The following is a 27300-nucleotide window of genomic DNA, read 5'->3' on the forward strand; positions in this document are numbered from 1 at the left end:
CACAACGAGAAGAGGTCACCGGACCCTGAGGAAGATTGCGGAGAAGGACCGATTCCAGACCTTGGGGGACCTGCGGAAGCAGTGGACTGAGTCTGGAGTAGAAACATCTAGAGCCACCGTGTACAGGCGTGTGCAGGAAATGGGCTACAGGTGCTGCATTCCCCAGGTCAAGCCACTTTTGAACCAGAAACAGCATCAGAAGCGCCTGACCTGGGCTACAGAGATGCAGCACTGGACTGTTGTTCAGTGGTCCAAAGTACTTTTTTCGGATGAAAGCAAATTTTGCATGTCATTCGGAAATCAAGGTGCCAGAGTCTGGAGGAAGACTGGGGAGAGGGAAATGCCAAAATGCCTGAAGTCCAGTGTCAAGTACCCACAGTCAGTGATGGTCTGGGGTGCCATGTCAGCTGCTGGTGTTGGTCCACTGTGTTTTATCAAGGGCAGGGTCAATGCAGCTAGAGAGATTTTGGAGCACTTCATGCTTCCATCTTCTGAAAGGCTTTATGGAGATGAAGATTTCATTTTTCAGCACGACCTGGCACCTGCTCACAGAGCCAAAACCACTGGTAAATGGTTTGCTGACCATGGTATTACTGTGCTCAATTGGCCTGCCAACTCTCCTGACCTGAACCCCATAGAGAATCTGTGGGATGTTGTGAAGAGAAAGTTGAGAGACGCAAGACCCAACACTCTGGATGAGCTCAAGGCCGCTATCGAAGCATCCTGGGCCTCCATAACACCTCAGCAGTGCCACAGGCTGATTGCCTTCATGCCACGCCGCATTGAAGCAGTCATTTCTGCAAAAGGATTCCCGACCAAGTATTGAGTGCATAACTGAACATAATTATTTAAAGGTTGACTTTTTTTGTATTAAAAACACTTTTTTTGTATTGGTCGGATGAAATATGCTAATTTTTTGAGATAGGAATTTTAGTTTTTCATGAGCTGTATGCCAAAATCGTCAATATTAAAACAATAAAAGGCTTGCACTACTTCAGTTGTGTGTAATTAATCTAAAATATATGAAAGTCTAATGTTTATCAGTACATTACAGAAAATAATGAACTTTATCACAATATGCTAATTTTTTGAGAGGGACCTGTATATGTTTGTGTGTTTCAGGGGCGCTTACATGTCATTGCTGAGAACAGACTTCCTTGTGGTGAAAAATGCCTGTGCAAAGAGCGTCAGCACGGCCGCTTATAGACTGTGTTGGGAGATATGCACAAATAGTTGTCACCCTATAACAGGATGTGCCCCAACAAGGACCCTCATCTTCAAGACAGAATCTTTAGTTATGCATTAAAATGATAGCTTTAGATTTTAGAAATATTAAAAGTTATTTTTAAAATTGAATGATGTCTATATCTACCATTTCCCACCCAGACCAATTCGGACATTTCTCTCCTACATGTAAAAATCTGTATTTTTTTGCTAGAAAATTACTCAGAGCCCTCAAACATTTTATATATATATATATATATATATATATATATTTATTTAGCCCCTAGAGAATAAAAAGTTGGCCATTGCAATGTTTTATATCACCTGGTATTTGCACTGCGATTTTTCAAATAATTTTTGGAAATAATACACTGTAATGAATTCTAATGTAAAAAAACACAAATAAAACCCACTATATATATATATATATATATATATATATATATATATATATATATATATATATATATATATGTATAAATAATCATAAAACGTGAAAGATGATGTTAAGCTCAGTAAATAGATACCTAACATGTCACACTTTAAAATTGTGCATGCTTGTGGAATGGCTCCAAACTACAGTACTTAAAAATCTCCACAAGTGACTCTAAAAATCTTTACAGATTAAAAGTTTTACAGAGGAGGTCTAGCTCTAGAATAATTGCTCTCACAAATATCGTTCACAGCAATACCTCATATGTGTGATGCAAACATTGTTTACATGTATGAGCGCTACCTACGTATGCGTTCGCTTCTGTGTATGAGCACAGGGTGACAGGGGGCTCTATAAAAAATTTTTTTTTTTACTGTCCATCTAGTTTTTTTTTAATCACTTTTGTTCCTTTCACAAGAAATGTAAGCATCCCTTGTGATAGAAAAAAGGGATGACAGATCTGCTTTATGGAGACAAGATACCTCCTCTACCCAGGAAAGCATGAGATAAAAAAAACAAAACAAAACATTGATCTCTGCTTTCCAGGAAATAAAAATGGCAGTGTTTACATCTGCCAGATCATGATGTCGCTTCCGGCCTCCCTGGATCATAGAGATGGCTGGGGACCATCCGTTCCACGGCCAGCTCTGTGGTAACCCGGTGCCACCCCTGGATCGGATCCCGGGCTCTCCGATCACACAGGAGAACCCGGAGAGACGCCAGTGGTTGGCGGAAGGGGGGCCACGTCCCCTCCCACTGCCTGTAAAAGCAATCCAGAAGCTAATCAGCCACTAGAATGGCTTTCACATTGTAGGGAATCGAAAGAAAGAAATCTAGATGATGCCTTCAGCTGCAGGCATCATCCAGAAATCTCCACTTTAAGCCCAGGATGTCTTATGATGTCCTACGGGTGGGAAGTGTTGAAAGGAGAAGTATGAGATATGTAAAAAAATAAATCAACATACTTTCCTCCATACTGCAGCATCAATGTCGAGATGTTCTGTTGGCTTAACGAGAACTCCAATCACGGCACTTCCAGTGATTGTATATCATGAATAATTAGAGATTTTATTCACAACTTGGTGTTTTCACAGAACAGGCGGCAGCGTATACACTCCTGTACATGCTATAATGAGTGCACATTGTTTGTCCGTCCGCTAGTAGCCAAAAACATGGCCGCCTCCAAGACAGCGACAACTAGCGGGCAGACTAACAATGTCCACCCATTATAGCATGTACTGGAGTGTAAAGGCTGCCAATGTTCTGTGAAAACACCAAGTGGTCGAAATCTCCAATTATTCCCGGTGTACACTCACCGCAAGTAACCTCGACTGAGTTGTCGGCATTTGGAGTTTTCAGCAGAACACCGGCTCTAAGATCGAGAGTGGAGCAATTACATGACCATTGAATGTTCAGTTCTTGGTCTGCTTCGAGTAGAGAGTGATGACTGTCAGTCACTGTTCTCCACTCTGCTCCTCTCACACTCACTGAAACGCTGGGCTGGGGAGGAGGCAGAGCCAGCTGTCAGGCAGCTGGGTGGATCCTGGCAATATTGTCGGGATCCTTCCAGAGCCTGACCCAGCTCTGTCCCGCTATCAGCTGACTCAGGGTCACAGGAGAACAAAAGTAAATGTACTTCTGTGACCCAAAGGAAAAGTGTGGCCAAAAAAGCTTTTTTATACAAATGCTGGGCACTACCTCCATCTTTAATTTTCTGCTTTACTAGAAATGTCCTATTTAATTAGTATACAATGTGAAATATTATTGCCTTCTTATGTTGATTTTAGCAGCACAAAATTCCTCATTTTTTTTTCTCACTGAACTAAATAAGCAAAAGTTTCTTTCGTACCAGATATCCTCAGCTGTGACATTTCCTTCCCGTGATTTAAATAGCACTGTAAGAGAAAATCTCTCTACATATTTACTCAAAGGCAAAGTTTAATGTCAAACAATGTAATTAACCACCATGACACTGGAGGAGAATAATAAAACGAATGGCATCAAGGGAGCAAGGTTATCATGTACCTGGGCCAGAAACAATTATTCACCCAAAGGCTTCCTCCTCCTAAACAGCTATTTTGTAATTTAAAGCTATTAAACTAAGCTGTCAAGTAATGATGGAGCACATGCAGATAAATGCACTGAAAATATTTTATATTGGCAAAATACTGTCTTGATGACCACCAACAAACCAACAACATTTTACCTTTCATCAGTATAAAGCAGGTAGAACAATTAAAAGTCTAACGACTTGCTTCTGTCGAACGGTCTGGTTAAACAAATAAAAAACTATACATATATTCCCTGCTTTGTGGTCCAATTTACAGTGAGGGAAAAAAGTATTTGATCCCCTGCTGAATTTGTACGTTTGCCCACTAACAAAGCAATGATGAGTCTAACATTTTAACAGAAGGTTTATTTAAACAATGAGAGAACAACCAACCAACCAACCAACCAAAAAAAATCCAGAAAAACACATTTTACAAACGTTATCAATTGATTTGCATCATTTTAATGAGTGAAATAAGTATTTGACCCCTTTGCAAAACATGACTTAGTAATTGGTGGCAAAACCCTTGTTGGCAATCACAGAGGTAAGACATTTCTTGTAGTTGGCCATCAGGTTTGCACACATTTCAGGAGGGATTTTGTCCCACTCCTCTTTGCAGATCCTCTCCAAGTCATTAGGGTTTTGAGGCTGATGTTTGGTAACTCGAACCTTCAGCTCCCTGCTCCCTCCACATATTTTCTATGGGATTAAAGTCTGGAGACTGGCTAGGCCACTCAAGGACCCTAGTGTGCTTCTTTTTGAGCCATTGCTTTGTTTCCTTGGCCGTGTGTTTTCGGTCATTGTCATACTGGAATACCCTTCCACAACCCATTTCCAATGCCCTGGCAGAGGGAAGGAGGTTCTCACCCAAGATTTGATGGTACATGGTCCTGTCCATCGTCCCTTTGATGCAGTGAAGTTGTCCTGTCCCTTAGCAGCAAAACACCCTCAAAACATAATTTCCTCCAAGTTTCCACCTCCATGTTTGACACGATGATGTTTTTGGGTTCATAGGCAGCATTCCTCCTCCTCCAAGCACGCCAAGTTGAGTTGATGCCAAAGAGCTCAATTTTGGTCTCATCTGACCACAACACTTTCACCCAGTTCTCCTCTGAATCATTCAGATGTTCATTAGCAAACTTCAGATGGGCCTGTATATGTCTTTTCTTGAGCAGGGGGAACTTGCGGGCGCTGCAGGATTTCAGTCCTTCACAGCGTAGTGTGTTATCAATTGTGTTCTTGGTGACTATGATCCCAGTTGCCTTGAGATCATTGACAAGATGCTCCCATGTATTTCTGGGCTGATTCCTCACTGTTCTCATGATCATTGAAACTCAACGAGGTGAGATCTTGCATAAAGCCACAGACTGAGGGAGATTGAGCGTTATTTTGTGTTGCTTTCATTTGCGAATATTTGCACCAATTGTTTGGCCCCATCTCATCAAGCTGCTTAGTGATGGTCTTGTAGCCCATTCCAGCCTTGTGTAGGTCTACAATCTTGTCCTTGACATGCTTAGACAGCTCTTTGCTCTTGGCCATGGCGGAGAGATTTTAATTTTATTGATTGATTAATTGCTTCTGTGCACAGGTGTCTTTTATACACGAAACAAGCTGAGATTAGGAGCACTCCCTATAAGAGAGTGTTCCTAATCTCAACTCATTACCTGTATAGAAGACACATGGGAGCCAGAAATTTTGCTGACTGATAGGGGTTCAAATTCCTTATTTCACTCATTAAAATGCAAATCAATGTATAACTTTTTTGAAATGCGTTTTTCTAGATATCTCTTTTGTTATCCTGTCTCTCACTGTTAAAATGAACCTACCATTAAAATTATAGACTGATCATTTCTTTGTCAGTGTGGAAATGTACAAAATCAGCAGGAGATTAAATACTTTTTTCCCTCACTGTAGAAGATCAGCAAACGTGCACAGACCTACCCAGGGGTACAAACCAGTATAATGTTTTTGACTCTGTTATATTTAAAGATTCATTATGTTTTTTGACTATAAATCTAAAGTTGATCTACAGCTGACAATATTTGCAATAATTTTGGACAGGGCAGAGTAGAGTTGGAACCTCTGTCAGGGTTTTATTGCTGTCTGTGTTCCCGCTAGGGAGATGTAACCTCTTCGGTATTCGTGGTGCTCCAGAGATCCCACCAAAAAGGTATATTTCAGCCTCAAGGCTGGGTGCCCCTCTTTCTCAATAGCATGCAGATCATCCTCCCTATATACTCTCTTATCTATCATGTGAGGCAGTTCTAGCCTAGTTTCACAATTGGGAGCCCCATCCCCATTCTGCAACTTCTGTTTGTAATTGCAAAACATGTAGCCTTTGATATGCAGGATGTATTAGTTGGGCCTTGTATATTCTTTTGCTAACACCCGATTTGCCTTATGGATGAAGTCAGGACTGTCAAATATGGCTGCCTGGCATGTATTTCTTTGACAATTGACCCGTCTTCTGCTCCTCTGTAGGTCCCTCTGTGGGATTCAGCTCTTCTCTTCCCACCTGACTGGGTGGTTATTTTGCCTTTCTCAGGGCTTCTGCCCTCAGGGAACTGTATTTTGACAGGTGCCTGTTAGAGCCTCTGTGCATCCCTAATTCGGCTACACAGTGTTTCTGCTGTTGTCTGTCTGTTCATGTCCGATAACCCTTTTTGTTCTTTTTTTGGGCTTGCTGTTGCAGTTTTGGAAGTTTGGTTGGTCACTTATAGACTAATTGCTTGGGGACATCCCATGGTACAAGAATCAGTTCTTCTGTCCTGTACTGTACGATTTGGATAATAGAAATTTTGACATACCTGTAAATTCCATTTCTTGGAGTACAATACGTAACACGGACATAATACATAACATATTTTTGGCAAACAAACCTCTCCAGGTTAGCATTTACCCCACAAATGCACGAATGGAGCCCTCCAGCGGTCATGGCTCCCCTGATACTTGGTGGCACGGCTTCCACCCTACTAACCCGGTCTTCTTTAGATCCACCTCCTGTCCTGATTGGCCGGGACGAGAAGCCGGAAAGCGAAGGCGAATATTGATTCACTAGTTTCGCAAGCGGGAGGGTTTGGGGCGCGGTGCTCTGCGCCTTGAGGACAACCTTTCGCAAGCCAATTAGAGCCTCAGGCCCTAATCACATGCTTGTAAAAAAAATGACAGACCTCATAGAAAGCTATTAGCCTGGCGCTCCGCATGCAAACTAAAGGGGTGGCGCCCCTGCGCGCCTTACGGACCAGCCACCACTGGGCACGGGTCCCTTTCCTCTTTGATCTGTGATCTCTCTACTGCTTGCTGAAGATCTAGAGACTCACAGAGTCGGTGGGGTAAAATGTCTACACTGGTGGGGTCAGTACCAAGCTAAGAGTCCAATCACCTGAAGTTGGGGGCATATAACCCATGGAATAGGAATAAACTCCTGTTTACTTTTTTTTTTTTTTTTACTCCAAGATATGGAATTGAAAGGTTCGTCAATTTTTTTTTTTTTCTTACAAATGTTGCAGTTAAGAGTAACAGCTACAGTTATACACATTAGGAAAATTTCTATTTTATATGGATTGTTAATTTTATTGACTTTACGAGGAGAAATAGTGATTGATTTTGGACATGTAAAAATGAATCCTTTTTTTCCTGTTTGTTAGTAAATTGTAGCGGTCTGAAGTTCAGCAAACCACGTATGGCACAAATCTGAACTCTCCTGCAAGCACACATTGCATACACCCACGTGTGAATATCAGAGCATGGAAAAAGTGACTGACATAGCCAGGATCTGCCTAAAACCTGGGTTTGTTTGTGTTTTTAGAATTGCATGGTACTTAGTGGACGGAAGAACACAGATGTTCCTCTGGAAGGATATCTAGTTGCTCCAATACAGAGAATATGCAAGTACCCACTTCTTTTGAGAGTAAGTATGCCCTGGTTGCTAGGGGATGTTATTAGAAGGGTGAAGCATGCTACTCAGTTTATTTCAATGTCTTTCATACAATCCACCTCCCTTTCCTTGCTCTCCCTTTAACAGGCCCGTTATTATGCAGAACAAACTTGGCACAATAAAGGCAACATCTAACAGTGATCATTGTGGAACAGTCTCATCAATACTGAGCACACCACATATCCAGGCTGTTTGTATATATCCTATATATGAATAATTATAGGAAAGAAGTATAGGTGGCGCTGCCTAAAACATGTGTGTGATCCTCATAAAAATATATAGTAAATAAATAAAATAAAAATGTCAATAAAATAATGAGGGTGCTAGCTCCTTGAAACAATTCATACATAGAATTCATCTTCATACATATGTTACATACATAATCCAATGGTGATCAAATATAACAAGCTCTACTATGTCTAGCACTATGTCATATGAATCTAATAGTGCAAAAAGTGCTTTGAGTGCAAAAAATGTGCAAAAAAAAATGTAATACACAAACTATCACATACATATCATAATTCAAAAACTCATGGAGTCCTTGTAGGATGATAAAGTGATAAGTGCAAAAAAAGTGCAATAACAGTCTCTGGTGGTGCAATACAAAGGTGAATCCACCTGTGCTCCCCCCTCTCAGGTGCACACTCACCAGAGGATTAAACCCCTACAGGGGTCACAGACACCAACAGGTAACTGGAAAATGGTATAGCTCCTTCTCCACCTCAGTATGTCAGGTCACTGGGGGCTCCCATCACAGGGTATATGGATAAAGAGGCATCTCATAGTGCAACTGTATATATGCCGTAAGGCCGGAAGTGGTAGTAGTGAGCCCTGTAGTCCAGCAATCATAGTCCTTCAGAGGCTTTCTAACACAAGTGTAAGTCATCCGGAGGCATACTCCTGTACTGGTGTCTTCAGGGAAAACCCCAAGCCCAAAAATCTCTACATATGGACGGTGGCACACAACATCCTTCTGCTACTCCAGGTCTCATCTTCCATCTCAAATCCTTTAGGGTCTCACAACCCACAGACTAGCAGGCTGCTCCTGATTACGTAATTCTGACGAAACACGTATAGCGTCATCGCGTCACTTCCAGCCTCGTGGTTCCGGTCTGTGAAACGCATCGCGTTCCGGATACAGCATACAGACGGATGGCTTTTCACATACGGCTTTTATTCATTGCTTTTTTGTAAGTGCATTTACATTCTTTAATAAATTTAGAATATACAGAGTTACACTAGGAGATGCCTCTTTTTATCCATATACCCTGTGATGGGAGCCCCCAGTGACCTGACATTCGTGGTGGAGAAGGAGATATACCATTTTCCAGTTACCTGTTGGTGTCTGTGACCCCTGTAGGGGTTTAATCCTCTGGTGAGTGTGGACCTGAGAGGGGGGGGGGCACAAATGCATTTACCCTTGTATTTCACCACCAGAGACTGTTATTACACTTTTTTGCACTTATCACTTTATTATTCTGCAAGGACTCATGAGTTTTTGGATTATGATATTTATGTGATAATTTGTGTATTACGTTTTTTTCTGCACATTTTTTGCACTGAGAGCACTTTTTGCATTATTAGATTCATATGACATAGTGTGTTGGAGCTTGTTATATGTGATCACCATTGGATTATGTATGAAATATATCACTTACCGTATGTTTTTATGTATGAATTGTTTCAAGGAGATAGCACCTTTATTATTTTATTGACATTTTCATTTTAATTATTCACTATATATTTTTATGAGGATCACACACGTGTTTTAGGCAGCGCCACCTATACCTCTTTCCTATATTTATTCAAATGCATGTCTTACGTGTTGGGATATGTGAGGCAGGCTGCAGTCATGTTGCACACATCCTAGCGCCAAACTAATTATTTTATTTGATATCATGTATATGCATTAGGAACATCAATTATTCAAATGTGTGTTGTAATAGGTTATTTAACTTGTTTTTAATAAAAATGATATGCACCATTAGGACAAAATATGCCTAGATGAGCATTGTGGCTACTTTGGCTTTTGCAAGTAAAATAGGCAAACTAAAGTGGATTTCCACTCATTTTTGTGTTTATTAAAAGTCAGCAGCTACAAAAGTGGAGCTGCTGACTCTTAATAAACAGACATTCACCTGTCCCACGATCCAGCAGTGGCAAAACTAAACTCTGACTTAGGCATTATCCTCGTTGACAATCTGAAACTGTACTGGGAAAATGGAACCCTGGCTTGGGCATTATACTAAGGATTACTTATTTGAAATATTACACAAAATGCTATATTGCAGGGAATCATTTCAATCCCATATTCAAGCCCCAAACTGTTGTATCAGTTTCAGTGCGGTGACAAGATCATCTAGAGCCCAGGGTGAACATGCAAAACTGCCAAATTGCTCCACCCCCCCAAGATGTATGAGTATTATGTGTCAGCAACATCCACCCCCCCCCAAAAAAAAAAAAAATAATGCGCTATCCTGAATGCATAGCTCATATCCTCTCATTCCATATATGCTCCCAGCACAAATTTCCTCCTTCCCAGAAAAAAATTCTCCCTTTCTAGCACAAATCCTCTACCCTTCAAGTTTCCCCTCCGAGCACAAATCCTCCCCCCCCCACTCCAAATCCCCCCACCCAGCACAAATTCCCCTATCCCCAAGCCCCCATCCTAGCACAACCCCCACCCCAAAAAAAATTCCTCTCCTAGCACAAATGCCCCCCAATCATCTAAACTTGCACAGAACCCCCTCCTAAAAACAATTTCCCCTCCTAGCCTCCTAGTACAAACCCCCTAAATCCCCCCTGGTAGCATAAATCCTCTTCCCCCATTCCCCTCTCACAACAAATAGCCCCAAAATCACCACTCCTAGCACACCTCCCTACAATTCCCCCCCTAGAACAATTCTTACCTCCCGCTGCCCCCCAAATTTCCTCTCCCAACACAAATCTTCTCCCCCCAATCTCCTTGTGGTGCCCCCCACACCTTATATGATACCACAGTGTCCAGGGCAGCCGCCCCTCCTGCCCACTTGTCCCAGCCCTGATCAGTTAAATATATGCATATATTTATTTATCTATATATTTTTTACACAGGAGTTACTGAAGAGGACCCCAAAGAGGCACAGTGACCATGCAAATGTGATGGAGGCACTACAAGCGATGAAGGCTGTGTGCTCCAATATCAATGAGGCCAAGAGAAGGATGGAGAAATTAGAAATGTTAGAGGAATGGCAGAGCCATATTGAGGGCTGGGAGGTGAGAGTCTATGAAAGCAGCCTTGTGTTTTCAAAGTTGAATTTTAGTCAAAAAAAGTTTTTTTCCGCTACAGCTATACAGTAGTCACATCATTTACCTGTAATGTATAGTAAGTATACCCCACATTGTGCAGACAGCTATTTCATGTAGAAATCTTCTGTGCAGTTCTCTTCCTGGTGTTGAACTTGTGACATGGTGGGGATTAATAGCTTCTGGTCTTCAGGTCAAACTGCATTAATATTTTATCCATTGAGCCTTTGCATTGTTTACACTGAATGTAACACAAAGACATGCTGGTAGGTTAATTGGATCCTGTATAAAATTGGCCCTACTATGTATGTATGTATGAATGCGAGTTAGGGACTTTAGATTGTACGCTGCTTGAGGGCAGGGACTGATATGAATGTGCAATGTATATGTAAAGCGCTGCGTAAACTGACAGCGCTATATATAAGAACCTGAAATAATAATAATATCAGAATGGGGGGGGGGGGGGTCAGATGAATGACAGGATTATCTCCCCCATTTGAAGATTATATTACATTCAGTGTAAACAATGCATGGGCTTTTCTCAGTGGGTGAGAGGTGAGGTAAGAGCAGGTCTCCATTGGACCATCTTGAGTGCAGTTCAGCTTGAAGAACCAAAGCTATCATCCCTCACCATGCTTGAATTTGTGCCAGGAAGAGAACCATGTTTAACTCTATTCATCTTTATTACAAAGGGGAGGTGAATTAGTAGTTTATAGAAGATCGCTTGGAAGGCAGATAAGAATGTTTTTCCTTTTAGTTCAGTTCACAGGACAAAGACACTGCATGTGTAGAAAGATCAGCAGGTATGTTCTGTACTTGGTAAAACTGTTCTTACCCTGAAAAATAAAAAATAACGTCAGCCACCACATATAAGGACTGGTAATTTGCAATATATATATTTTTTATTCTTGGGTTTAGATATCCTTTATGTTACTTTATTTAAAAAACAACACTTTATGCACTACAAAAATGTATAAACATGTACTGTTTAGGGCAGCTATTTTTAACCAGGGCACAGTGGAACATTAGGGTTCCTCTAGAACAGTGGTTCTCAACTCCTGTCCTCAGGACCCATTAACCACTTTAAGACCGGAGGATTTTCCTGCTTAAAGCGGAGTTAGGTGGTCCTAACCCCCTGACATGCCACATTTGGCATGTCATTTTTTGGGGGGGGGAGCGGGTACCTAGTTTTGACAGGTACCCGCTCCCACTTCCGCTCGGAGCGCCGCGGCACCCTGAGCGGAAGTTCTCCTCTCCCCCTCCCTCCCTGCAATCTTTTGGGACATGTCAAAGGTCCCAGAAGATTGCCGGCCAATCACGGCGTGTAGTGCAATTTGCGCATGCGCAGTCCGTACCCGGCTGTGAAGCCGCAAACTGTCACAGCCGGGTGCTCACAGCAGTGATGCCGGCGCTGAGGGAGAGGATCGAGGCTTTGGGCGGCGGCATCGCTGGACCGTTGGACAGGTGAGTGAAATGGCTGGAACTCCGCTTTAATGACCAGGCCACTTTTTTCAACTTGGCACTGCGCGACTTTAACTGACAATTGCGCGGTCATGCAATGCTGTACCCAAACATAATTTAAGTTCTTTTTTCCCCACAAACAGAGCTTTCTTTTGGTGGTATTTGATCACCTCTGCGCTTTTCATTTTTTGCAATATTAAAAAAAAAAGAGTGAAAATTTTGCGAAAAATTTACATTTTCTACTTTGACAGTTAAAAAACATCCAATATATTCAATTGTTGTCATATATTTAGGCCAAAATGTATTTAGTTACATGTCTTTGACAAAAAAATTCTCAATGAGCGTATTTTTAACCATTTTAAGACCGGAAGATTTTACCCCATTCCTGACCAGGCCATATTTTGCGATTCGGCAATGCGTTACTTTAACGGACAATTGCACGGTCGTGCGATGCTGTACCCAAATTAAATTTATGTCCCTGTTTCCCACACAAATAGAGCTTTCTTTTGATGGTATTTGATCACCTGTGCAATTTTTATATTTTGAAAAAAAGAGCGACAATTTTGAAAAAAAAAAACAATATTTTTCACATTCTGAAATATAACATTCCCCCAAAAAAATTTACAAATCAAAATTTGTTAACATTTTAGGCCAATTTGTTTTCTGCTAGATATTTTTGGTTAAAAAAAATCACAATAAGTGTATTTTGATTGGTTTGCGCTCAAGTTATCGCGTTTAGTAACTACGGGAAAGATTTGTCAACGGAGAAATTTTTTTGGCTTAAATTTGGCATGAATAACTTTTTAAACTCTGAAAATCCTTTTGTTGAGCAAAGAAAGGCAATTAGGTCATTCATATTGTGTTGTGTATCCAAATATTATAGCGCATGGCCAGCAAATAAGCCAAAAAAAAAAAAAAGATATTTTGAATGTGCATCCTAAGAACCCTAGGTTTTAACCATAAGGCATGATGTGCAGTTTTATAATTTTGCCATAACAAAACAATCACAGAAACGTCTCTGTATCAGCACAAATGAGATACACCATTGAACTGTTTGCTGCGTAACACATTTGGGTTCGTTGAATAAACATCTGGAATTTGGCTGATCTTTAGGAATAAGAATGAAGAAACAAGAGATTTCCTAACAGAAGGAAGCGTTTAACAGGGAGGCATGGCTTTGCAATAGATAGTTATTTTTAGAATTAGTGAAGATCAAAGCATGGCTTACATCCCCATTGCAAACAATATGATGTGGCTTTTTTTTATTAGTATGGACATCCTGGCAATAATTGATCATCTGTTGCAACATTAACCCCCCTCTTACTAGATGGCATACAACACCAGGACCTTTCATGATTTCTTTGCTTAACCACTTCAGCTCCAGAAGGTTTTACCCCCTTAATGACCAGGCCATTTTTGCGATTGATCAGTGCGCGCGGTCAAGCGACGCTGTACCTAAATGCTATTGATGTCCTTTTTTTCCCCACAAATAGAGCTTTATTTTGGTGGTATTTGATCACCTCTTTTGTACTTTTTATTTTTTTTGTTGTTTTTATTAGTATTGGTGGCGATCAGCAATTTTTAGCGGGACTGCGACATTGCGGTGTACAAATCTGATACTAAGTGACACTTTTTGGAGACCAGTGACACGAATACAGTGATCAGTGCTAAATAATATGCAGCACTGGTACTGTATAAATCACACTGGCAGGAAAGGGGTTAATACTGGGGGTGATCAAGGGGTTAAATGTGTTCCCTATATGTGCTTGCTAACTGTAGGGGGGGAGGGCTCTGTGAAAGGCACACACAAATTGGTGTTTTAGCTTAGCTGAGACACACGATCTCATTGTGCCTGTCAGGAGACTCGCATGCTTTGTTTACATAGGTAGGCGGCTCTCCTGTCAGTTCCCCCGAAGATCACGGGAGCCAATGGAATGCATTAAGGTAAAAAATCTTCTTCCTTTAGAACCACTTTATCCCAAGAGGAAACTGTTTCTGTAGTTGCATGTGTAACTGCCGTGTGAGCTAGGGTTTAGCTTCAGTTTGTTAGTGTAACTAAATCTGCTTGTCCCAGATTTCCAATGCTGCTGTCTGCTTTGCCCCCTGTGCTCCTTTCTCCAGAGTGTGGGTACTCAAATACAGTAAGTGTTTTACTTGCCAGATCATGAGATGAAAACAGAGGGGGGGAATGTCTATAAAAAGAAAACAAATACAGCCACCACATCTAATGATTGGTAGGCTGCAATATATTAAATTTTTGGTTTTACCTCTATAGGTACAGGTAATGTGGAGCATTAATAAAGTTCACAACTGAAGCATTGAAGTTATTAAAAGCAAAACTTTAATGTATTCAAATAGAATTCCTGCTTAGCACTAACTATTCTTAAACATGTCCACTCCTTTCTCCTGTTACCTACCCCGCCTAACTTACGTAAAAAAAGATCTGTATATTTACTTAGTTTTAGTCCACTCTGGTCCAGTCACATGATCCCCTGTGAGGGAGTACAAACGGGCTATGGGATGGGTGACATCACAAGTTCTAGAATTCCCAGCCATTTTGAGTGATCCCGCCTCTCCCCTACAGCTGCCGCTCACGGACACAGGGGAGCGGGAACTGCGGGATCCAAAACATACTTGCATCAAGCTAAAATATGGGATAGGAAGGTGCTAATGGACTTACAGTTCATTGGGTTACATCACTGACTCCTACTGAACACTTTTTTATTGGGGTTAATGATTCAAATACTACATTTTGTAAACCAGATAAAAACCAAGGCCTTTCATAATTTTTGCTTTAATATGTGATGTTACCATCTTTTTCAGCTATTATGCACCCATTTATTGAATATCTTTGACATATTTCAGTTGGTGTAGGCTAGTATATCTGATAAATTATTCCAAAATTTTTTACTTTTTTTATTAGTAGAAGCAATCATACTTGGTGATTTCATTTATCACATTATATTTTCAAATGATTAATGTTATTTTCTTACTGAAATTAAGTTTGTTTCTCTAACATATTTTTTCCTTTATTATCTTTTAGCCATTATCTTCATTATATTTCTTCGCTGTTATTCAAATGAATCATATTTTGTGCATGCAAATTGAGAGAAAACGCATATAAATTGAAAAGAGTGTAAATCTTTGTTTTCTTGCTTAGTTCTCCCTGTTTTGGTACTGATTAAAAAAACAGTTCTTTTTATCTAGTACAAGGCCATTTACATATTTGGTGTAATGGATATTTTTCGTATTTTTGTTTGCTTTGTTAGGGCTCCAGCATAACGGACACATGCAGTGAGATGTTAATGCATGGTGTCCTTCAGAAGATTTCATCTGGGAATATCCAAGAGCGGATCTTCTTCCTCTTTGATAACCTTCTAGTATATTGCAAAAGAAAACATCGGTAAGAGTCAGAGAATTCATTATATGCTGTAAGTCAAAGGAATTGATGTAATGTATGCACTGGTATGAATGTGGTTTTTTTTTACTTGCCTTGTTTTTATTTCATTATAAGTAGTTGTATATGCAAGCAACCGTGTCTGTAAAGTATATACATAAATACATCAAGTCGACCCGAAATGGGAAATATAGCAGTTACGGCAGTGATGGTATATTTTATGCGCCAGGTGGACTTAATGTGTTTTCATATGTTGATACCAGTGTCGGGACAAGATCATTCAATGTCCAGAGAGTGAAGATGGCTAACTGTGCCCCTCCATGTGTGGGGTATGAGGCAGGACTAATAGCAGAGCACGTAGCTTGCCATGCCAAAAAGTAACTAATGCATGAGAGAAAATATCTCACATGGATATATCCTGTGAACATAGTTGGACTTTTCAGGTGCAACATGAGACATATTGACAATTTGGTTATATAAAAGAATTACGTTTATTTGAACAACACTTTACAACATATACAAAAGCATAAAAAGAGTTAGGCTAAGGAAGACCTAATCTATTAGGGGAGAAAGGAATCATTCCTAAAATATGTGTATCCCACAAATAGAAAATGGACAAGATTGCTAGTCATGTCATCAAATACTGATACATATCATCCAGGTGCTCTTGTCCCACCAGCGGTCACCAGCGTTTCGCTATACAATAGCTTCTTCAGGTCCATTAGATTTTGAGGGTACAGACACATTTATCTTAAAACAAAAAAACAGTGTGTTAGAGTCTTTGTATACAAAATTATCAATATTTTTTTATACACTGTTGAAGGTATAGTCATATGGCTTACATGGCAGGGCTTATTCCATACCTGACATGTACACTTTCATACCTGACATGTACAGTCTTGGGGGCGGACATAGGGACTCAAGTTGGCCCCCCAGGGACAGCTGTGTAAGAACAGGAGAGTTCTAGGTATGGAATATGATATATATATATATATATATATATATATATATATATATATAATATATATAAATACAATATCTCACAAAAGTGAGTACACCCCTCACAATTTTGTAAATATTTTATTATATCTTTTAATGTGACAACACTGAAGATATGACACTTTGCTACAATGTAAAGTAGTGAGCGTACAGCTTGTATAACAGTGTAAATTTGCTGTCCCCTCAAAATAACTCAACACACAGCCATTAATTTCTAAACCGCTGGCAACAAAAGTGAGTACACCCCTAAGTGAAAATGTCCAAATTGGGCCCAAAGTGTCAATATTTTGTGTGGCCACCATTATTTTCCAGCACTGACTTAACCCTCTGGGGCATGCAGTTCACCAGAGCATCACAGGTTGCCACTGGAGTCCTCTTCCACTCCTCCATGATGACATCACCGAGCTGGTGGATGTTAGAGACCTTGCGCTCCTCCACCTTCCATTTGAGGTTGCCCCACAGATGCTCAAAAAGGGTTTAGGTCTGGAGACAAGCTTGGCCAGTCCATCACCTTTACCCTCAGATTCTTTAGCATGGCAGTGGTCGTCTTGGAGGCGTGTTTGGGGTCATTATCATGTTGGAAAATTGCCCTGCAGCCCAGTCCTGGAAGGGAGGGGATCATGCTCTGCTTCAGTATGTCACAGTACATGTTGGCATTCATGGTTCCCTCAATGAACTGTAGCTCCCTAGTGCCAGCAGCACTCATGCAGCCCCAGACCATGACATTCCCACCACCATGCTTGACTGTAGGCAAGACATACTTGTCTTTGTACTCCTCGCCTGGTTGCCGCCACACATGCTTGACGCCATCTGAACCAAATATGTTTATCTTGGTCTCATCAGACAACAGGACATGGTTCCAGTAATCCATGTCCCTAGTCTGCTTATCTTCTATGTGTGGGCTTTCTTGTGCATCATCTTTAGGGACGTGCAGACCAATTTGATGCAGTGTGCACATATGGTCTGAGCACTGACAGGCTGACCCCCCACCCCTTCAACCTCTGCAGCAATGCTGGCAGCACTGATACGTCTATTTCCCAAAGACAACCTCTGGATAAGATGCTGAGCATGTGCAATCAACTGCTTTGGTTGACCATGACGAGGCCTGTTTTAAGTGGAACCTGTCCTGTTAAACTGCTGTATGGTCTTGGCCAGCGTGCTGCAGATCAGTTTCAGGGTCTTGGCAATATTATTTTAGCCTAGACCATCTTTATGTAGAGCAACACTTCTTTTTTTTCAGATCCTCAAAGAGTTCTTTGCCATAAGTTGCCATGTTGAACTTCCAGTGACCAGTATGAGAGAGTGAGAATGATAACACCAAATTTAACACACCTGCTCCCCATTCACACCTGAGACCTGGTAACACTAACGAGTCACATGATACCAGGGAGGGAAAATGGCTAATTGGGTCCAATTTGGACATTTTCACTTAGCGGTGTACTCACCTTTGTTGCCAGCCCATAGTAGGGTGATATTGGAGGGAGGAGAGAGCAGTCCCTGCTCTTTGCTCCATTTTCCAGCTGTTCGTTGACTATAATGACTGCAGCATTACTCTTGTCATTCAGGCTGCTGAAGAATGGAGTGCTGGTAAGTGCTCTCACCCCCTTCCACATAAAATTTTTGCACTCTGCTGGGGCTGCTAATATCACATCCAAGATTGTGGCACCCAGCAACAGTCTCAGGGCTTTTGAATATCAATTTAAGGGAGGCCTTTATAGGTGAATAGCATGCCTAAAATATGGTCAAGCAACAGGGTCTGTTTATTGTGCCCCTCTTTGGTAAAATAAAAAGTCTACAAGCTATCCCTTTGAGAGCAAACTGTTACCCCTTCTGTGACAAAAAAAAAAAATCTTCCTCTGCTGTCTGTTCAGATCCTGATACTGCAAAACTGAAAACTGCAATGGTAACTGCCCCAGGGCTGGGACTTCCTGATTATTGTAAACCTTTTCATTTGTACACGAGGGACAAATGTAAAACCATGGCAGCCGTCCTGGCACAGGATCATGGGGGTAAGCTGAGACCAGTAGCCTTTTTTTCCAAAGTAGTTGCTACTCTGGTACAAGGCATGCCGGCGTGTCTGCGTGCCCTAGCAGCCTGCGGTATGGGGGTTGAAATGTCTGCCATAATAACTCTGGGACATGAAACCCCATTAAACCTTTAACCGGGAGTGTTGATCCTCTGTATTCCCTGCTGTACTAAGTGGTTCTTCCCACTGTCCCCTACGACACTACATTACACGTAAAGACATGGAAGTCAGTAGAGTACTGCAGAGAACATAGGCGATCGACACTCCTGGAAGTGTCAGTTTTTCTGCAGATTTCAGAGGAAGATTTATATGCAAATGAGACTTGTTCAGCAGCACGGGTAACAGGAGAGGTGATCATTTACTCTTTTCTTTTGCCGGGACAGCTTTGCACACAATTTTTACCCAATAGACAAACACAAGTTGCTTTAGGTCAGACTGCAGTCTGCCACCCTATTTTTTTGTTTTTGGTGTGTGTTGTCTCTCTAGGAATGCCTGTAATTTCTAGACCCTGGTGTGTATTGTCTGAAAAAGAAAGGCCATGTCTGTTCTGCACATTTAAGATGAGGACCCTGTTTAGACTGCACATGTTTTTTGGTTGCTTTCTTCATTTTGTTAAAAGCTATAGTTCCAAATATAGTGGTTTTTGAGGAAGTCTTGTGGAAGTCTCTTAAAGTTATGTAAATTGTTTGCATTTGTGCATTTGGCCCTCCACTTCTCTTTAGATAAATAATCTCTTACATTCCAGTATTTCCTCTGGGAAATGGGATATTGATGGTCAGAGAACTTGCTGACAGCAGTGTTCAAACAATATTAAACATTAAGTCCCATGTATGGCTATAAATACAATCTACACTGACAAGTTGCTGAACTGTAGTATAGAAGTAAGCATATCCCAAACATAATGTTCAACACACAAAAGTATAAATAAAATAACAAATTAACTTCAATGACAGTTGTTCCAAATAGCACAAAAAGAAAGAGCAGTATGTAGTACATAATATATCATCTTACACTTTAAATGGACTTGCACTATTAATTCAGGCTTCCCTAATGAAGTAAAAGAAAAAAAATGAAAAAAGTTTGTAACTACACGTGCCCTACCCCTATCTTCTTTTTGCTGTACCTAAAAAAGGGTTATGTAATACTCCTTATGGCAAGATTCTTTGGAATGCTGAGTACCCCACACATACCTCCCAACTTTTTGAGAGGGACACCTATTAGCAAAGTATGGAGACATAGAACACCCTGCCACACCTCCCTAAAGGAGAATTATGCAAAAAAAATTATTAGTTAAACCCACAAATGTGTGTGTGTTTTTTTTTTTACCACTACTTTTCTTTTATATTTGCTTTTGAAAGTTACAAATGCAGCATTTTAGTAATTGGATGAAAGGTTTAGCACAAAGTTACAAATGCAGCATTTAAGTAATTGGATGAAAGGTTTAGCACTGGGAAACACTTTTTGAAAGATAAAAAGTGCATTTTATATACAATTATATAGATCAGACCAAAATGAGGGACAAATGAGGAAGAAAAAGGGACAGAGAGAGTTTGTTCCAAATCAGGGACAGTCCCTTGAAATCAGGGACAGTTGAGAGCTATGCCCACATGTAATGAGATGATGGCCCAGCACAGTTCAGAAGCTTTGTCCCATGAAATTTAAATACCCGGCATTCACTTGAATCCTGCCCAAAGGATGGTGATGTCATCCTCTGCACTGTAGAAGGGGAAGATAAGGTGAGTAAATTTACAAACTTTTTTCCTACAAGATTTTTTTTTTTTACTTTACTGCAGTGTTTGGTCATGGGAGGAATTCTAAATAAATAAGCAGACCTTACTTTGTAGTGCAAGGGGCTGGTGATCCTGCCAGTAACACAAATCCTGTGCGAGGATGACAACATCTTCACCCAGTCTTCTTTCAGATTTGGTATCTTTGGCTATCTTGATTGGCTGGCCTAGGATCCCAGCACTAAGGCAGGCTGAAAATGTAAATAGAGCTGCACGTGTGCAAGTTGTGGATGGAGAACACAGAGGTAAGCAAAGGGGTGTGCAAAGGTGAGAATTTGATGGTTAGTTTGAGGGGGATACTTGAGGGGGGTTTGCTTAGGGAAGACCAGGGAAATTTGCTGCAGGACAGTAAAGCATACAGAGTTCAGTGACTAAAAGTATGTAATGTATGGCACAGCATGCAGGTCCAGCGGTGAGAATTTTGTAACATATGTAACATTATGTACATTACATATTCAAGAACTGCTATACTCTGTATGCTGTATGTTACATATCTTTTACAGTGTATGTTACATATTAAAGGCCTTGGGATGGTACTCCTAAATGCTGTACTCTGTACATTCGGTTTTGCGTTACATACTCCTGAGCCCTGCACTCTGAATGCTGGATTGTATTTTACATATGCTTTATTGCTGCACTCTGTGTGCTTTGCTATATGTTACATATTCCTGTCCCCCGCACTCTGTACACTGGGCTGAATTTTGCATATTCCTGAGCACAAGGAATGCATGGCATTGAATTTAAGTACTATCCCTTTTGCTGATTTTTTTTTTTCTGCACACACTTCTCACAATTGCACAATACACACTCTGTGTGTAGAGCCCTGTGTGTTATGCACTCCTGAGTCCTGTACTTTGTGTGTTACACATTCCTGAACCATGTACCTTGTGCAATACGCACTTCTAAGCCTTCACTTATTACCATTATTTGGTACTTACTTCTCTACCCTAAGGAAGGTGTGGTTGGAGGCGGAGTTTGGGCATGGTTGGGGTGGGGGTTTGGGCCGGTTGGGGCAGAGTTTGGGGGTGGTTGGGGCGGGGAGTTGGTCGGAGAGGGAGAGTTCCTGCACCTATTTTCTGAGAAAAAAAGCCCTGAGAACTGTAGTTTGTCACCATTTTACAAGTGTGTGCAACTTTAAAGCATGACATGTTAGGTATCTATTTACTATCTAACATAATTTTTCATATTTTACAAAAACATTGGTGTTTATATTGTGTTTTGTTTTTTTAATTTATTAAACACTTAAGCCCCAGAGGATTTGGCTGCTCAAAGACCAGGGCCTATTTTGCGATTTGGCACTGCGTGATTTTAACGGACAATTCCGTGGTCGTGCGACACTGTGCAATTTTTATTTTTTTGCGCTATAAACAAAAAAAAGAGCGTCAATTTTGAAAATAATAAATAAATAACAATATTTTTCACATTTTTTTTTATATGAAATTCCCCAAAAACAAAATGTAAAAATCAAAACTTTTTAACATTTTAGGCCAATTTGTTTTCTGCTACATATTTTTGGTAAAAAAATCGCAATAAGCGTATTTTGATTGGTTTGCGCAAAAGTTATTGCGTTTACTAACTAAGGGAAAGATTTATGTCATTTTTATTGTTTTTTATTTTTGAACTAGTAAGGGCGGCGATCTGCAAATTTTTTTTTTGCGGGACTGCGACATTGCGGCGGACAGATCAGATCCTTGACTGACATTTTTTACACTTTTGGGGGTATCAGTGACATTACTATAGTAATCAGTGCTATACATATGCACTGTTACTGTAAAAATGACACTAGCAGGGAAGGTTTTAACTTTATTAGAGATCCAGGGGTTAAGTGTGTCCCTAGGGACGTGCTTCTAACTGTCAAGGGGTGTGGCTTTTGATGTAACCACAGAGACATACGATCTTACATAGCAGGATCGTATGATCGCTGCTGTTACACCAGGGAGAATGACAGGCGGCTTTGTTTACATCAGCCGCCTGCCTTTCTCCCTCTCCAGCGGGAGATCGTGAGTGGCTGGCGGATGTCGGAGCCGCTGGTCACTTGCGCGGGAATGGGCGTGAATGAGCACGCGCGCTCGCCCCCTACAGGTTCCTGGGTGAACGACGTAGTACTACGTTGCTTTGCCCAGGAGGGGCTGACTGCCGCAGTAAATGTACTTGCGGCGGTCGGCAAGCGGTTAAAGTGTATTTTTAAAAAAAAACTGAGTTTGAAAAACCGCTGCGCAAATACTGTGTGACATAAAAAATTGCAGTGATCGCAATTTTATTCCCTAGGGTGTCTGCTAAAAAAAAAAGATATAATGCTTGGGGTTTATAAGTAATTTTCTAGCAAAAACACTGATTTAAACTTGTAAACAAAAAGTGCCAGAAAAGGCTTGGCCTTCAAGTGGTTATAGCAGTGGTTCTTAACCTTGTTGGAGGTACTGAACCCCACCAGTTTCATATGCGCATTCACCGAACCCTTCTCAATTGGGAAAATAAAATATAATTTTTTCAAATTCAAAACATAGGTATATATTTAGGTTTATATTTATACATAGGTGCACAAAATGAACAAAACCATTAAAGAACAAAACCATTAAGAACAAAGAACAAAACCATTAAAACATGATTTTCACACAAAAACAAAAACATAATAATGAATTGATTATTCATTTGATTGTAGGGCAGGATAGAGTGGTCAGTAGGCTGTAGGGCGGTGTACAGAGAATAGGGCAGAGGACAGGAGTTGACAGGACAGAGGATAGGACAGTGTACAGGGATTAGTAAAGCTACACACCAGGGGGCTGGGAGGGCCCCCCCGCTGAACCCGCAAAACTGACTCACCGAACCCTTGGGGTTCGATCGAACCCAGGTTAAGAACCACTGGGTTATAGGATAATTAAAAAAAAAAAAAGTAATAACCTGCTTAGGTGAAGACACACCAGGCGTACTCCTTCTGATTGTTTAGAAGTTTTGCTTTTCTCCTGCTTCAACTTCACCTCCTGGTGTTGGCCATAAAATCCTTACATGCACACTCATAGGCAGAACAAGTGCTGAATAGACGCGCATCTATTTAAACACACAGCTGTGCTAGACACTCCCCTCTTCCATCCTCAAAACTGATTGGCTGGTGGTGCCTGCGCTTTCCCTGCAACATAGGTGAATTTTCTCACCCAAAAGGAAGTTCAGTTAAGCTGTGCTGAGGGACCCAGAGCCAGCAGTGGGGAAGAGGACTGGGTAAGTGTTTGTGACCTCATACCGGTATCATGCATGTTAAGTAATGGGGCTGTTTACCACACTGTTAAGCATGTATGGATAAAAAACAAACCTTCAGCACTACTCTTTTATTTACTAAAGGACTAAAAGACCTTAAAATCTGTGTTGGTTTCAGACCCCCCCCCCTGAAAAAATAATAATAATAATAATAATAATAATAATAATAATAATAATAATTTCTGTATATATACTTTTTGCAAATTAACTCACGTTCCCTAGCCTAAACCATGAGAATAATAATACATGTCTTTGTACTAGGGTCAGTGAAAGAGTTGTAGATTATTTTTAATGGTTGTCTAGTGTCTAGAAGCATCAAAATGAATTTACAATTCAGTGGCCAAGAACTGGTAGAACAATGGTAAATCCTGCTGTAAATATATTGGAATAATGGTTCATCCTCCAAACACATCAAAGACTTGCAACTCTTGGATTAAAATAAATGTGACAGAGATCTAAGGTGAACTTTGTAACACTACCATGATATATATCAGACTGTCAGCTGCAAAAATCTAATTAGCTACAGTGTATTCAATATACTGGTAGTACGAAGAACATGTATAATGTATTACTTTGCTGCTTTTACTTACATCGAAACCGAGTCAGACGACATTTTTTAAAACAATGCAATGCTAATTATGATAAACAGTTGATTTGTAAGTTGCACCCTGCTATGTGTCATGAAAAGTTCATATGTAACTGATACCGCAAAAGGCATAGATTTTGTTTTCTAGAAACTAGTTTTTATTTAGATATGAGTGTCCACAGTAAATTGATCTATAACAGATCTGGCTGGCTCTGGTTGGATCCTAAAAAAAATGAAATGTCTATGGACAACCCCTAACCTTTTAACCACTCAAGCCCCGGAAGATTTTACCCCCCTTGGTCGTGCGACGCTGTACCTAAACGAATTTGACGTTCTTTTTTCCCACAAACAGAGCTCTCTTTTGGTGGTATTCGATCACCTGTGCGATTTTTTGATCATGCGCTATAAACAAAAAAAGAGCGTCAATTTTGCAAAAATAACAATATTTTTCACATTTTTCTATATGAAATTCCCCCCCAAAAAAATATAAATTTTTTAACATTTTAGGCCAATTTGTTTTATGCTACATATGTTTGGTAAAAAAAAATCTCAAAAAGCTTATTTTGATTGGTTTGCGCAAAAGTTATTGCGTTTACTAACTAATAAAAAGATTTTTGTCATTTTTGTTGTTTTTTTTTAATGAGTAATGGCGGCGATCTGCGATTTTTTTTGCGGGACTGCGACATTGCGGCGGACAGATCGGACCCTTGACTGACATTTTTGACACTTTTGGGGTTACCAGTGACATTACTACAGTAATCAGTGCTACACATTTGCACTGTTACTGTAAAAATGACACTGGCAGTGAAGGGGTTAACTTTTTTGAGAGGGAGGGGTTAAGTGTGTCCCTAGGGGCATGTTTCTAACTGTGATTGGATGTGGCTTGAGGTATACGAACAGAGATCAACGGTCCTACATAGCAGAACCGTATGATCTCCATTCTTACACAGGGAAGAATGACAGGCGGCTTTGTTTACATTAGCCGCCTGCCTTTCTCCTGCTGTAACGGACAATTGCGATGCACAGTGGACATCGGGTCCGCCGGGCACACCCGCGGGGGGGTCCCCGAGCGGGCGGGAGCGTGCCTCCGGCGGCGCACGCTTGCTCCATAGAGCCTCACAGGCTAGCGACGTAATCCTACGTCGCTTTGCCTGTGAGGGGCTAACCGCCGCAGTAAATAGTCGTGCGGCGGTCGGCAAGTGGTTAAACACATCCCCTGTCTGAGCTAATGAACAATTTATTAGCTGGGTTTGATTTCCCAATTGGGAATAACTGATTGGCTGGGTTTGATTTCTTAGCCAGGGAATGTTTAATTAGCTGGGTTTAATTTCCTGGCCAATCACTGTTCATCAGTCGTGTCTTAAAGTGACACTAAACTCATTTTAAAAAAAATGCAATATGCCTCAATATAATTAGAATGTACCATCTATCTCTTTTTTCCTTTGTTTCATCTCTCAAATGCAGGCTTTTTTTTCTACTGTTCTTAGACTTCCTGTTCAAGGGTGGCTACATTTATTCTCCATGCCCCCTTGTGTATGTAAACGTAGCCACCCTTTCCTGATTGACCCTGAGATGGACTACATATCTTTGTGCAGACTAATTCAGCTCAATAGGATTTGTAGTGTGTATAGCAGAGCACCGACCAGAAATAACAACACGGCTTGCTTTATACTGGTAGCAGTGGGGTGCATCAATGGAGGACAGGGAGCGTGAACAGGACAAAAAAATAAGCCTGAAAATGATAGTAAGACATTTTTTAAACAAAACAAAAAAATTAAAAACAGAGCCATGGTAAACTTGATTTTTTGGAACAATTGATGTAAAAAAAAAAAAAAAAAAAAAAGAGTTTTGTGTGACTTTAATCCTTTGCATTGGTACATTTTCAGCAGTATACAGCTGCATCTCAAAATTTTTTTAATAACATCAAAAAGTTAATTTATTTCAGTAATTCAATTCAAAAAGTGAAACTCATATATTATATAGATTCCTTACACACAGAGAGATATATTTCTTTTCATTTTGATGATTATGGCTTACAGCTAGTGAAAACCCAAAATTCAGTATCTTAGAAAATTAGAATATTAAATAAAACCAAAAAAAAGAAAGGGATTTTTAATACAGAAATGTTAGCTTACTGAAAAGTATGTCCATGTACAGTATAGTATGCACTTAATACTTGGACGGGGCTCCTTTTGCATAAATTACTGCATCAATGCGGCGTGGCATGGAGGTGATCAGCCTGTGGCACTGCTGAGGTGTTATGGAAGCCCAGGTTGCCTTCAGCTCTTCTGCATTGTTGGATCTGGTGTCTCTCATGTTCCTCCTGACAATACCCCACAGATTCTCTATGGGGTTTAGGTCTGGCAAGTTTGCTGGCCAATCAAGCACAGTGATACCATGATCATTAAACCAGGTATTGGTACTTTTGGCTGTGTGGGCAGGTGCCAAGTTCTGCTGGAAAATGAAATCAGCATTCCCATTTAGGCTTGTCAGCAGAGGGAAGCATGAGGTGCTCTAGAATTTCCTGGTAGAGGGCTGCACTGACTTTGTACTTGATAAAACACAGTGGAAAAACACTAGCAAATGACATGGCTCCCCAAATCATCACTAACTGTGGAAACTTCACACTGAACCTCATGCAACTTGGATTCTGTGCCTCTCCACTCTTCCTTCAGACCACTGAGCAACTGCCAATTAATTTTTCTCCTTAGCCCAGCTAAGACGCTTCTGACGCCTCTGATTCAGGAGTGGCTTGACACAAGGAATGCGACAGTTGTAGCCCATGTCATCGATATGTCTGTGTGGTGGCTCTTGAAGCACTAACTCCAGCCATAGTCCACTCCTTCTGAACCTCCCCCAAATTCTT

The 27300-nt window shown here is 40.7% G+C and overlaps 1 protein-coding gene across 1 annotated transcript in view; it reads left to right on the plus strand.

The window, feature by feature from the left end:
• PREX2 (phosphatidylinositol-3,4,5-trisphosphate dependent Rac exchange factor 2) overlaps nucleotides 1–27300 on the plus strand; it is a 438451-nt gene that overhangs the window by 118984 nt on the left and 292167 nt on the right. Inside the window, exons 5-7 of the mRNA XM_082259215.1 lie at nucleotides 7516–7617; nucleotides 10738–10899; nucleotides 15660–15793. Coding sequence (XP_082115341.1) covers nucleotides 7516–7617; nucleotides 10738–10899; nucleotides 15660–15793 — 398 coding nt within the window. The remainder of the gene's footprint in view (nucleotides 1–7515; nucleotides 7618–10737; nucleotides 10900–15659; nucleotides 15794–27300) is intronic.

Source organism: Pelophylax lessonae (genome assembly GCF_965119305.1).
Source record: "Pelophylax lessonae genome assembly, chromosome: 5".
In the NCBI taxonomy this organism is placed as follows: Eukaryota; Metazoa; Chordata; class Amphibia; order Anura; family Ranidae; genus Pelophylax; species Pelophylax lessonae.